We start from the raw sequence: 12,055 nt of genomic DNA, 5'->3' as shown, positions 1-12,055 counted from the left end.
AGGGCTGGGGGGGCGGCCGAGCCGCGGGCAGCCGTCCCCTGCGAGCGACGGCCCTGCGACACCCGGCCGGCTGCGGGGCTGCGGGTGTTTCACAAAAGGAAGTCCCTGCCCCGGGACACGGTTTCCTGCAGTGCCGGCCTGCAGCCCTCCTGCCACAGAGGGACAGGGACACGCTCCCGCCAGCCCGATGGCCCCCGGCCGATAGCCCCTGGCCACTGTCCCATGGCCGATGTTCCCTGGCCTGTGGCCCCCGGTCACTGTCCCTCGTTGGGGCTGTGGGACGGCACTGCAGCCCCTTGGCCAGTGCGTGGGCAGGCAGATGCTGGGGCGACCTCCAGCAATTAAACTTTTTTTAATTAAAAAATTTACATATGCAAATCCTCCTGCAGGCGGGGCACTTGCCATGCTGCCACTTCCTCTGCCGCTGCGGAGCCAGCGAAGGGGCTGGGTCCTGCCTGCCCGGGGGGTCCCTTCGCTGCCACCAGTCCAGCCCAACTTCAGGGGTGCTCTGGGCAAAGCAGAGCGAATTCTGGAGCACCGGGGGGGTTAGGGGGGGCCCGGGGGGGTCCCGAGAGGACCTTTAGCAGGGAACACTAGGTCCAGGAGAGACACAGCAGAGCCCATGGCCTCCCCGCAGCCCCTCCGAGCTGGGCATGCACCATGCCCTGCACCCCCCCTTCCCTGAACACCACTCAGGGGTTCCCTCTTTTCCCCTCCCTGGGGACAGACACCGGGCTCCCACCGTGGCCACCCTGCGCTCGCCCCGTGCCCCCCCACAGTCCCCCCACCGCCCGGGCGAGGAAACAGCCCTCGGGTCCACTTTGGGGTGCTGGGCCCCAGATCCCCCCCTTGGGGTTCCCGGGGGTCGCGGGCGGAGCGAAGCATTCTGGCACCCGCTGGGACGGGGTAAAAACCGCGCCGACGGTAGCGGGGTCCCGCCTGGGCCGGGGGGGCCCCGTTCGGTCCGTGATGGGGATCCCTGCTCCCTTCCCGGTTTGGGCCCCCCCCGGAGCCGGTCCAGGGAGGTACCGGCCGCGCCCGCCCCGTCGGGCAGCACCGGAGGAGTCGGGGGGGTCCCGCGGCCCCGGGACGGCAACGGGGGGGGGGGCGGGGCCTTACCGGGGAGGGGCGGGGCCTTACGGGGGCGGGGCGGGGCGGGGGGCGTGCAGCCGGGCAGAGAACGGTGGCGGCGGCAGCCCCGGGACTGGAACTGGGACCGCGACTGGGACCGGGACGTGCCCCGGGACGGCGGCGGAGGTGAGAGTGGAGCGGAGCCGTGCGCGGAGCCCCGACGGCGGCGGGGCCGGGCGGGGGGTGCCCCGGTGCCGGTCCCGGTCAGCCCGGTCCGTCCATCCCCGCCCCGGGCCAGCCCCCGCCGCTGCCTCGGTCCATCTCCCTGCCGGCCTCGGCCCGGGCCCTCCCGGTGCGGCGGCCCCTGGGTGCCCCGGGGGGAGGCGATGCCGGGGTGGCCCGGGCGGGCACGGTGCGGTCCCGGGGAGGTGGCCCCTGCCCGTGGCCTTGCAGGGGCTGTCGGGGACCCGCCACCACCTGCCCGACCAGCGAGGACACGGGGCAGCGAGGACACGGGGCCACGGGCAGCCGCGCTCTCGGGGCGATGGGCTCCCCCCACCCCGCCTGGTCCCCCCGCCTGGTCCCCATGGCTGGGGACAGCCACGGGGGGCCACAGGACGCGGCTCCCCAAGGTGGGACGCACCAGGAGCGGCCGCTCCCACCCGTGGCCCCCGTGCCGGCAGGGCTCGGCGCTGTGCCGCGGCAGCCGGAGGGAAAGCCGCGACCTCCCGGTCCCTGCGTGTGCCGGGGCACTGGGGTGCCGTGGGGCTGGGTGGCTGCGGGGCGCTCGGACCTCCCAGAGGGGTTTGGGCTTTGTAGGGCTGAATGCTCCGACACGGTGCGGGACGGGCAGAGCGAGTCCCTGCCCTGGTGCCGGCACGGGCCGCGGCCGCGTTTCGGCCAGGGGCTGTGAGGGTTTGCCGGGGGATCCGGCACCGGGCCCGGCGCTGGGCTCTGCCTGAGCCCGGGGCAGCCCTGGCGGGGGGGACGTGCTGTCCGGGGCCACCGCTGCTGCTCCTGCTCTGCCCCAGGCCGCGGGGCCACCGGGGGCCTTTGGCACGCTGGGAAGGACGAGGATGCCCGTGGGGGGGCTGGAAGGTGACAGCGATGTCCCCCGAGGGCCGTGGGAGCGAGGCGGTGCTGGGCACGTCGTGGGGCCTCGCTCAGCCCCGAGCTTCCTCCTTCGCTGTCACCGCCGGCACCTTCTCCTTTCTCAGCGCCGAGGTCTCCCCCGGACAAGGGAAGTGCCTTTGCGGGGGGTTTCCCCCGCGCTCGCCACTTTTTGCAGCACATTTCCCTGCTGATGTTTTTTGGGGAGCTGGAGAAAGTTGAGCATTTGCATTCGCCCCGGGCCGGTGGCTGGCGGAGGCAGCTCCACCCTGGCAGAGCGCAGCCGGGGAGGCGGCGGGGAGCCGTGACCCGTGGCATCGGGGGGGGCCACGGCCATGCTGAAGGACTGGGGGGGGGCTGCGAGCATCAGCGGTGCCAGGTGGGGAGCCCCTCGGTGACGAGGGTCCCGCTCTGCAGAAGATGCTGAGTGGCTCTGCCCTGCCACAGTGCCCAGGGCCTGCACCCCCCCCCGCCCCGGGAAAGGCCCTTTCAGGGAAGGGCTGTGAAGCTGCTCCATGGCAGCGGCTCTCGCCTGCCCAAGATTCGCCTCCTGTGACTTTTCTCTGCACTGGGAGATCCCTTTTCCTCCCCAGCACAGCACTGTCCAGCTTGCTGGGCACCCCAGCACCCCGCGGCTGCCACCCCCTCAGCTCTGCGCCGTGCCGGGCGGGAGTGGGGCTGGAGCGGGGCTTTCACCTCTGTTGCAACGGCTTCACTTCCCCTCCCTTGGCTGCAGGATGGGTTGCATGAAGTCAAAGGAAGCTGATGTCCAAGAAAAGATGATAAAAACCAACCCCGACCCCGGCCCCAGCCTCCAGCAAGGCCACTATGTGAAGGACCCCACAGCCACCAACAGGAAGGTGAGTGGGAGCTGCCGAGCGAGCTGGGGACACGGGGCTGAGCTGTCACGGGGGGTTCAGCCCCTCCCCATCGCGGGGCCGGTGGCGGGTGCTGGCAGTGCCCCTGCCCCAGGGCTTGGCCACGGGATGGGAGCGCAGAGTCTGGCCAGGGCAGGCGCAGAGCAAAACTGATGGGAATCAAGGAATTATGGAAAAAGAGAGAGAACAGTGAAGGTGTTTGGAAAGGGCAGAGATGCTGGTGCTGGGCGGGTTGGCGAGTTGGGCGCTGCCCCTCGGGTGCCATCCTGCCCCTGCCGTGCTGCTGGGGGCTGGGGCCATGGTGGGGCTGAGACCCTCGTAGGATCTCTACCACCTGCAACGTCACACTCTGGTTTCTGTCCTGTTTTCCAGAACAATAATGTCCCCGGCGTGGCCGTGTCTCTGCCCGAGGATGGTAGGTACAGGGGGGGTGCACCAGGTGGGAGTGTGTGGGGGGAGCGTGGCCGGGTCCTCTCTGCCCTGGGTCAAACGCTGCCGGTCCCAGGGGCTCTGGGTGTCCTCGAGGGCCAGACGTGGCCGTGGCACCATGAAGATGGAGGTGCTGCCTGGTGTCCTGGCTGCACATGGCAGGGGGGTCCGGGCACCCCGTCCCAGCATGGGAAAGGGGTGCCCAGGGAGCTCCTCGCTGCAGGCTCGGGGGACAGCGTGGTGCTGGCGCTCTACGACTACGAGGCGATGCACGCTGGGGACCTGAGCTTCCAGAAAGGGGAGCGGCTGAAGGTGCTGGAGGAGTAAGTGCTGCCGGTGTCCCCCCACCCCAGGGTCTCCTGAGGGCTTGCTGGTTTTTTTTTTTTTTTCTGGAATTTGCCCCCTGAGGAGCTGGTGGTGCCATGGGCTGACCTGGTGCCATCTCTGTCACAGGGCAGGGGAGTGGTGGCAAGCGCGGTCGCTGGCAACGGGGCACGAAGGCTTCATCCCCAGTAACTATGTCGCCCGAGCTGACTCGCTGGAGACAGAGGAGTGAGTCCGTCCCTCGGTGGCACATCCCCCAGCGTGGCTGTCCCCGCTCCTGCCCCACGGACCCCCGCCAGCCCCGGCAGCGTTCGTTGATTCATTTGTTTCTGCCGCAGCTGGTTTTTCAAGGGCATCAGCCGAAAGGACGCGGAGCGGCAGCTCCTCGGCCCCGGGAACGTGATCGGGTCCTTCATGATACGGGACAGCGAGACGACGAAAGGTCCAGAGGGGTGCCCGGGGCAGGGCGGGGCAGCAGCTGCCCTCGCTCGCTGGCCGGGGGGCTCAGGAGACGCGTCCCCAGCCCGGGGACTCTGCGGGGCAGGGCGGGGGGACACACGTGCCTTTTGAGACTGCTTTTGGTGCTGGGGGCGCAGGCGTCGCTGGGCTCGTGCCTGGGGCCGAGGGGGTGGTGGCAGCACGGCGGGGACGGGGCTGCGGTGGTGGCCGTCAGCATGGGGTGGCCTGGAGCGACGGGGACGGGGCCCCTGCGTGGGGGCTGGCAGCTCACCCCTCCCCGAACAGGCTGCTACTCGCTGTCGGTGCGGGACGGGGACGACCTGCAGAGCGGCACAGTGAAGCATTACAAGATCCGGACGCTGGATAGTGGCGGCTTCTACATCTCCCCACGTAGCAGCTTCGAGACGCTGCAGGAGCTGGTCCAGCACTACAGGGGTGAGCCCCGGGGTGCCCGGCCCCTCCATCCCAGATGGGGCTTTGTCCCTGAGCCAAGCAGGGCAGCCAGGGATGTGCAGAGGCCGAAGGGCTCCTGCCCGTTGCCGCTGGGCTCCCGCTGTGGCTCCAGCTGTGACACGCAGCGACTCCCGGACCTTCCCGTGGCGCAGTGCGTGGCTCACTGTGACATGGGTGTCCCCAAATACCTGCGGTGGCCGGGACCCCCCCTGCCCCAGACAGGCCGGTGTGGTGGCTGCAGTAACGCTGGGCAGGGCAGAGCGATGCTGGCGGGACCGGGCTGCGATGGCCGGTGTTCCACGTGTCCCCAGTGTTTGCGGTGGGGCATGTGATGCCGGGATGTGCCCCGCGGCCACGGAGGCTGCCGTGGGCTCCAGTTTGAAGCACGAAGCAGCCGGTGAGACAGCCCGGCTGATGGCTCTGGCCACTCCTCACAGGGCAGAGCGATGGGCTGTGCCAGAAGCTCACCCACCCCTGCTGCGTGCCCAAACCGCAGAAACCCTGGGAGAAAGATGCCTGGGAGATCCCTCGGGAATCGCTGAGGCTGGAGAGAAAGCTGGGAGCCGGGCAGTTCGGAGAAGTGTGGATGGGTGAGAGCGAGGGGGAGGCAGCTGGGAGGAAGGTGAAGGGGATGGTGGAGGAGGAAGGGTGAGAGGTGGGAGAGGAGGTGGAGGGATGGTGGGGTGGGAGAGGCAGGGAGGGAGCGACCTGCGGGAGAGGAGCATGGGGAAGGGGAGGTGGCCCCAGCCTTAACGCAGGGACAGCTCGGGGCTGGGTGCCTGGGGACAGCCCTGGGCTGCAGGACTGGGTGCTTTGGCTCCCAAATCCAGTGCTCCCAGTGCCTGAGCACTGGGCAGCCTGGGAATGGTCTGTCATGCCACCCCGCAGCTACCTACAACAAGCACACGAAGGTGGCGGTGAAGACGATGAAGCCGGGCAGCATGTCGGTGGACGCCTTCCTGGAGGAGGCCAACCTGATGAAGACGCTGCAGCACGACAAGCTGGTGAAGCTGCACGCGGTTGTCACCAAGGAGGAACCCATCTTCATCATCACCGAGTTCATGGAGAAAGGTGCCGCCCCACGTCCCTGTGTGGCCACCGTGGGCCAGGCCAAGCGGCAGTACCCAGGTGCCCGGGGGATGGTGCAGGATCAACCCCTCCTGCACCCCCGGGCTCGGCCGCGAGCTCTGCACCGGCTCCTGGGACACTGGGAGCGGGGCCGGCTCCTGCCACGGCGTGTCTGAGCGCTCTGAGGCAGGGTGCTGGGCGGGGGGGATGCAGTGACAGCCCTGGGAGAGGGATGGGGATGGGGGCAGACGAGGAGGAGCACCTCGCAAGGCAGGAGGGAGCTGGCAGTGGGGTCTACCCCTCTGCCCAATCCCCAAGAGCGGGGTGCGGGGGTCAGGTGTGTTTCCTGATCGAGCCCCTGCGTTGTGCTTGGCTCCCCGGGACCCTGTGCCACCTCCGGCCAAGCCGTCAGCCCTGGCACCCTTCCCTGTCCGCAGGGAGCCTGCTGGATTTCCTGAAGAGTGACGAGGGGAACAAGCAGCCGCTCCCGAAGCTGATCGACTTCTCTGCCCAGGTGAGGAGGGAGCTGACCCTCCCCACCCCCCCTGCTCCCCCCCGAGAAGGGTGAGTGAGGGAATCGAGGAGCCCAAGAACTTTCCTGGGACTTGGGCAGTGCCAAACAGGAGCCCGGTCTGAGCAGGCAGACATGGGGTGGTGGGGATGCAGGGAAGGAGCCAGTGAGGTTTCCCTGGGCGCTGCCCTCGCACCCTGCGGGCAGCCGGCTGCCTGCTCACCATCCCCGTCCCACTGCCTGCGCAGGAGCAGGGGTGCAAAAGGAGAAGTGGCGGCTTTGTCCCTGTTGGCCCCTTAACTGCAGCACGCAGCCGGCCAGCCCGGAGCTGCACGGAACCCCGGGGGGGTTTGGCTGGGCTGCTCCTCCCGAGGAGCTGGGAAATCTGTGTCTTTTTCCGTGGTTTCTGCCCCATGGCTGCAGCCCGCGGGGCTGCTGTGCTTTGTGCAAGTCACAGGGGTGAGGGTAGGAGCTTGGTTTTGCTGCTCATTTTTGCACGGTCCCTTCTCCAGGAGGTGCCGGTGCTGGTCCGTGTGGCCCATCTGGGCCCAGGGCCCCCCAGGGAGCCGCCACGGCAAAGCTATCGATTTCTATCCGTTGCTGAGGTGATAGTTCCCTGCCAACAACTCGCTCTGCTCGACAGAGCCTCGTCTGCAAAATTAGCAAAAGCCCCGTAAAACCCCACGCGGCCACACACCCACCCCATGCCACCCCCCACACCAGCTCCGGGGCAGCTCTCACACCCCCTCAGGCCGTGCCCCCGGCAGGAGCCACCCACGGCTGTGGCAGTGTTAATCTTTGTGGGTTTCGTAGGAAATCCACAGCACAATTTTGATGCATTCAGGGTGCCCAGGCGATTGAGCTGGGCACAGGTTCTAGAAGGGAGTGTAGTGTGCTCCGTTACCCCACAGCGATGCCTATGGGAGGTTTGTGGTTCATTAAAACCATCTACCTGCCACAGGGCTGTCACGGGCTGGGGGAGGGCAGCTGCAGAGGCAGGAGGATGCGGTGAAAATCGTTTGGGGGATATTTCAGGAGCAGGTTTTTGAGCACAGCTGAGCGTGCTGCTGTACATCTAGCTTTGTGCGTGCGATCATTTGTGCAACCACTGCCTTGTCCCTGCTGCTTCTGCAGTGTCCCCAGACGCTGTCTGAATCCAGGGACCCTTTAAGCCGAGCTTGGAACCCCGATGAAATAACTCGTAGAGGTACCTGAGCAACAGGAAAGCCAGGATGGGAGTCCAGACCCCAGGGGCTTAGACCAGGCCGCTGGTTACTCGAGCCGGCTGCACCAGGGGCTGCGGCTGGGCCGTGTGCTCCTGCAGCCTTCTGTTCCCAGCCAGCTGGCGCCTGCAAACCGCCCGCTCGGCTCCGTCGCTCGGAGGGACAGTTTTCTGCAGCACCCCGAAGCCAAGGCTGAAGCGCTTTCCTGTGCAGGCTGCAGGCAGCAGGCAGCAGGCAGCTAGCGAGCCTGGCTCCCAGGCTTGTGCTGAGGCTGAGTCACTGCGAGCAAAACTGTGTCTGTGGTCATGGAAATAATCTTTCCGCTTGCAGTGCTTATTTACCTCTGTATTCTGTGTGGAGAGCTCTGCCAGCAACCGCAGCGTACCCCAGCCTGGCTGGTGTGGGGGTGACAGGGATGGGGGGAGTGTCCCCCCGGCTGCTCCAACCCCTTCCCCTCCCGGGAACGGGCAGCATCCAAACATGGGATAATTTGGCACAAATCTGGGGGCTGGTCGTGCCCACACCAGGTCATTTCTGCATCGTTACAGCCACTTAGTGCAGAGGCTTTCGAAGAAGGAGCCGGGGGGATCTTCCTCCGGGGTCGTCACAGCCATCCTGCCCCCAGGCAGGACCAGCTCGTCACAAACTATGCTTGGAGACCCCAGGCATCTCCCCCCACTCCTCGGGAGACCCCCCCCCCGTCTTTTCTGTCCCCACCAAGGACACTGCAATGCTGGGTGACCCGCACTGCAGCAATTAAAGTCCCTTTGTCGTCCCCTTGGTACAGAGAGGGAATAGTTTACTCCCTGCTTCTCTCAAGCCGTTGTTGATGTGTTTGGAGACTGGTCTCCCGTCTCCTCCGCACGGAGAATGAGTTACTCCCCTTCACATCTGCGTGGCTACGGGGGAAGCGGTTACACCGTGCCCTGCGGACACCCACAGACACTTGCTTGTGAGCACATCAGCTCCTCCTCGCCTGTTCTCACCACTCTTCTCACACGTTGGGCTTAAATGGGCCGTGTTGGGCTGGTCACACAAACGCTGAGTCTTCTGCCAGGGATTCCCTGCACGGGGGGTGGTTCCCACACAGGAGAGTCACTCCTGTCTCCTGCTGTGACTCAGCCTCTGTTCATCCCTTTCCAAGCACCGGCCAGAAGCAGAAAACCTCTTTCCATTCCTGGTAAGTCGCGCTGGGGAGGTCGTGTTATTTCAGACAGCTTCTTTGCATTTTTCTCTTTACCCTTTTTACAGATTGCAGAAGGAATGGCTTTTATTGAGAAGAGGAACTACATCCACAGAGACCTGAGAGCTGCCAATATTCTGGTGTCGGCAATACTGGTGTGCAAGATCGCAGACTTTGGACTGGCCAGAGTGATTGAAGACAATGAGTACACGGCCCGGGAAGGTGCGGGAGCTGCTGGGGGTCGCTGGCCACTTTCTGAGGTGGTGGAGGGCTGTGAGATCCCCTTAGAGCCACTTATCAACGTGTAACCTCGGTGGCAAGGACCCCGGGAGGGACGCGATGTGTAAACAGGCAGATGAGGGAAGCTCTGCTCATTTGCATCGCTTCGCATCTTCCTCTTCTGTTTGTTTGCTTCTTGTTCCCCATATTTCACCACCAGTTTCTCAGCATTTGCAATAGAGCTCATGTTTCCTGTTGGATCTCTTTGTCCAGGTGCCAAGTTTCCTATTAAATGGACGGCACCAGAAGCCATCAACTACGGATCCTTCACTATAAAATCAGACGTCTGGTCCTTTGGGATCCTCCTGACCGAGATCATTACCTACGGGCGCATCCCATACCCAGGTAAGGAGGTGAAATCCCTCCTCTGCTCTGGTTCCAAAAGATTCTGGGCCCCACCCACGGGATCCGTTTCTCCATGAAGTTGGATCGCTGAAAACAGAGGGAATGGTGAGAAATCTGAATCTCACACTGGGAGCAGAGCTCAAGGGCAGTAGCACGAGGTCTCAAGGTGGCAATTCTGTCTGTGAGCCATGGAGAGGGGCCCAGAGCACCAGACAGTCTCCGAGCAGTCGGCACTACTCATTTAGCTACGTCCACTCTTTGGACCAGAGCTCACCTAGGATGGATCATTAGGGAGATTTTCTCCCTGGGAGTCCTCGGTGAACACCAGCTGTTTTCACCGATGTGAAATCCATGCCAGTGTGACATGGGGTCCCCCTTCTCAGCTTCCACAAAGCAGAGCTGGGACATCTCCCCTGAGGAGCCCACAGAATGGGTCCAGGTAGTGACGACTTTGGGGTGCCCACTGCTTTGGGGAGAAGGGCAGCTTCTCTATATACTGCCTTGGGGCTGAGCCTGCAAGGAGGTCCTGAGCTCCTCCAGGTCCGTGGGAAAACAACAGCAGTCAGGGTCTCTAAAAGATCAGGTCTCTCTGTTTCTAAACTAGAAGATCATGTTTTTAATGCGAGAGGACAACTGACTTGCCCCAGGCTGTGCTACGCCCCTGGGGGGGCGGGTATCAGACACCACAGGTTCCTGGTTCACGGGTTTGCGTCACAGCACTGACCTGTGGTTTTTCTGCTTCCTGCAGATTAAGTGTGTGTGGAAGCAGCACATCGGTTCAGGGCTGATAGCTGGGCCAGGTGTTTTTGGGAAGGCTCAAGCAATCTGTAAATCATCATCATTAGGAACTGCCCTGTATTTTACACTAACTGTTGCTTTGGTACCTTTTTTCAATGGGAAATTATTCTGCAAAAGAAAAGTAAATGGTGCCACGGACCAACCATGAAGGATCTGGCGTGGCATAAATGGTTGTTCTGGAGGACCAGTTCTGCCATCACGCTTAGTTTTATTGGAAGGAATGGCTCATTAAAGACTCAGCAGGTGGAGAAGAGTAGCCTTTATTTTTTTTTAAATTTATACAAAACTATTATAATTCCCATTTGACCTGCTCCAATGGTGTACAGAACTGCATGCTGCAATCAGCTCAGCATCTCGGCTGTCTGCATGTTTCCCTGACCAGGGGTAGCAGTTCCCCCCTCCCATCCCCTCTAACCCAGCCTTTCCTTCCTAGTGACATTGCCCAAAGGGTGGGTCGTTTTAGGTTTGCGTGTTTTTTTGCCTTTTAAAGAAATCAGTGATAAATCATGAAACGTTCACCTGTCCTGTTTCTGCAGGGATGTCGAGCGTGGAGGTGATCAGGGCCCTGGAGCGCGGGTACCGGATGCCCCGCACAGAGAACTGCCCCGAGGAGCTCTATGACATTATGATGAGATGCTGGAAGACCAAACCGGAGGATCGTCCCACCTTCGAGTACATGCAGGGCATTTTGGAGGATTTCTTTACTGCAACAGAGAGCCAGTATCAGCAGCAGCCGTAATGCAGGAAGCGTGGTGAAGAGAGCGGATACCCCGCGCTCTGCCCGCCGTGTTAGCGGCAGCGAGCACACGCACCCTGCTCTCCCCTGTCCCGCTCGAGATCTGCCTGCGCACGCCTTCCTCCGCCAGCCTGGCCCAGGAGCCAGAGCCTGCCTGGGCTGGAAGCAGAGGGCAGGAGGAAGCCACGCTCAGGCCAGTCCTCCGGGGCTGCCGGAGGGAGGGAGAAGCGGCGCGGGGCTGTACCTGGTGCCTTTCCCACGTGCCCGAGTGCCCGCGAGGCAGCTGCTCCCCGAAGCGCTGGCTGGACGGTGGTTGCCCACACCGGCAGCACCACGCAGGGAGGGATGGGGCCGGGCCTGTTTCAGCTACAAATTAAAAAAAAACCCAGATTATTTTTTTTTTTTTTAAATCCTTCTAAGATCTTATCATGCTGTTTTGCAGAAGTAGCTTGAGCGGCGGTGGCCTTGGCAAAATGCCGTTATGCTCCAGACGCCCACGGCCCCCGGTCCCTGCGTGTCGGGGAAATCCCAGTGGATTCCCGCCCGGGCAGGCTGCGATGCAGCTCGTCCTCAGCGCAGGATTCTGGTGATGGAATATCAAGTGTTGCGGGAACACGAGTCTCTCCTCACCCTCCTGGGTTTCCTTCCCAGGTATTTTTCTCGGTAGCCGCTCTGGAGCGGGTGAGTTTTGGGGAGGCTGTGCCGGCGAGGCGGGCAGCGCCTGCTGAGGGGTACGGACAGACGTAGACGGTGCTTCACGAGGCAGCCCCTGGACCGAGCCCACCCCCAGCTTGCCCATGGAGGAACTCCTCGAGCCCACGGCAGCCCCAAGCCGGGCCCGAGGAGCCCTCTGCCACCGCGGCTCCGCTGGCGGTGACTGAACCTCTGCCGGGGCAGTCGCAGGGTTGGCAACAAGCCCGGCGGCCCTTGCACACTCATTTTATGTTGCTGTTTATTTTTAGTATTTAATGAGGGGTTATTTGGGGAATAGGAGGAAGTAGTATTTTTTTTTTAAGGCTGCCCCGTACCTCTCACAGCAGGGAGCTTCTGGGCCCGTGACTGTATTTTCCTCGTACAACGAGGCAAACACCGTTGCTTCTATGCTTTTATATCAGCTTTGGGAGCTTCTTTTTGTAATCAATAAAGTATTTATAAACCTCTCGTCTTTTGGCCTTTCCCCACGTTCGC

The 12,055-nt window shown here is 63.3% G+C and overlaps 1 protein-coding gene and 1 long non-coding RNA gene across 2 annotated transcripts; one reads left to right on the top strand and one right to left on the bottom strand.

Moving 5' to 3' along the window:
• Positions 1-2,481: 2,481 nt before the first annotated feature.
• Positions 2,482-11,116, top strand: HCK (HCK proto-oncogene, Src family tyrosine kinase). Its single transcript, XM_074888752.1, has 13 exons — positions 2,482-2,560; positions 2,918-3,041; positions 3,432-3,474; positions 3,712-3,811; positions 3,942-4,040; positions 4,151-4,254; positions 4,557-4,706; positions 5,162-5,314; positions 5,613-5,795; positions 6,230-6,306; positions 8,778-8,931; positions 9,202-9,333; positions 10,668-11,116. Exons 1-13 carry the CDS (start codon positions 2,517-2,519, stop codon positions 10,868-10,870), a joined length of 1,566 nt encoding a protein of 521 aa, XP_074744853.1. The 5' UTR covers positions 2,482-2,516; the 3' UTR covers positions 10,871-11,116.
• On the bottom strand, positions 10,699-12,030 carry LOC141951915 (uncharacterized). The gene is made up of 3 exons (XR_012631490.1): positions 11,896-12,030; positions 11,112-11,233; positions 10,699-10,835 (listed from the first exon to the last, which is right to left on the bottom strand). It is a non-coding gene; the product is annotated as an uncharacterized LOC141951915 (long non-coding RNA).
• Positions 12,031-12,055: the final 25 nt, after the last annotated feature.

The sequence above is a fragment of the Strix uralensis genome, chromosome 18 (assembly GCF_047716275.1).
Source record: "Strix uralensis isolate ZFMK-TIS-50842 chromosome 18, bStrUra1, whole genome shotgun sequence".
Taxonomy (NCBI): Eukaryota; Metazoa; Chordata; class Aves; order Strigiformes; family Strigidae; genus Strix; species Strix uralensis.
This window is presented reverse-complemented; position numbering and strand designations above follow the sequence as displayed.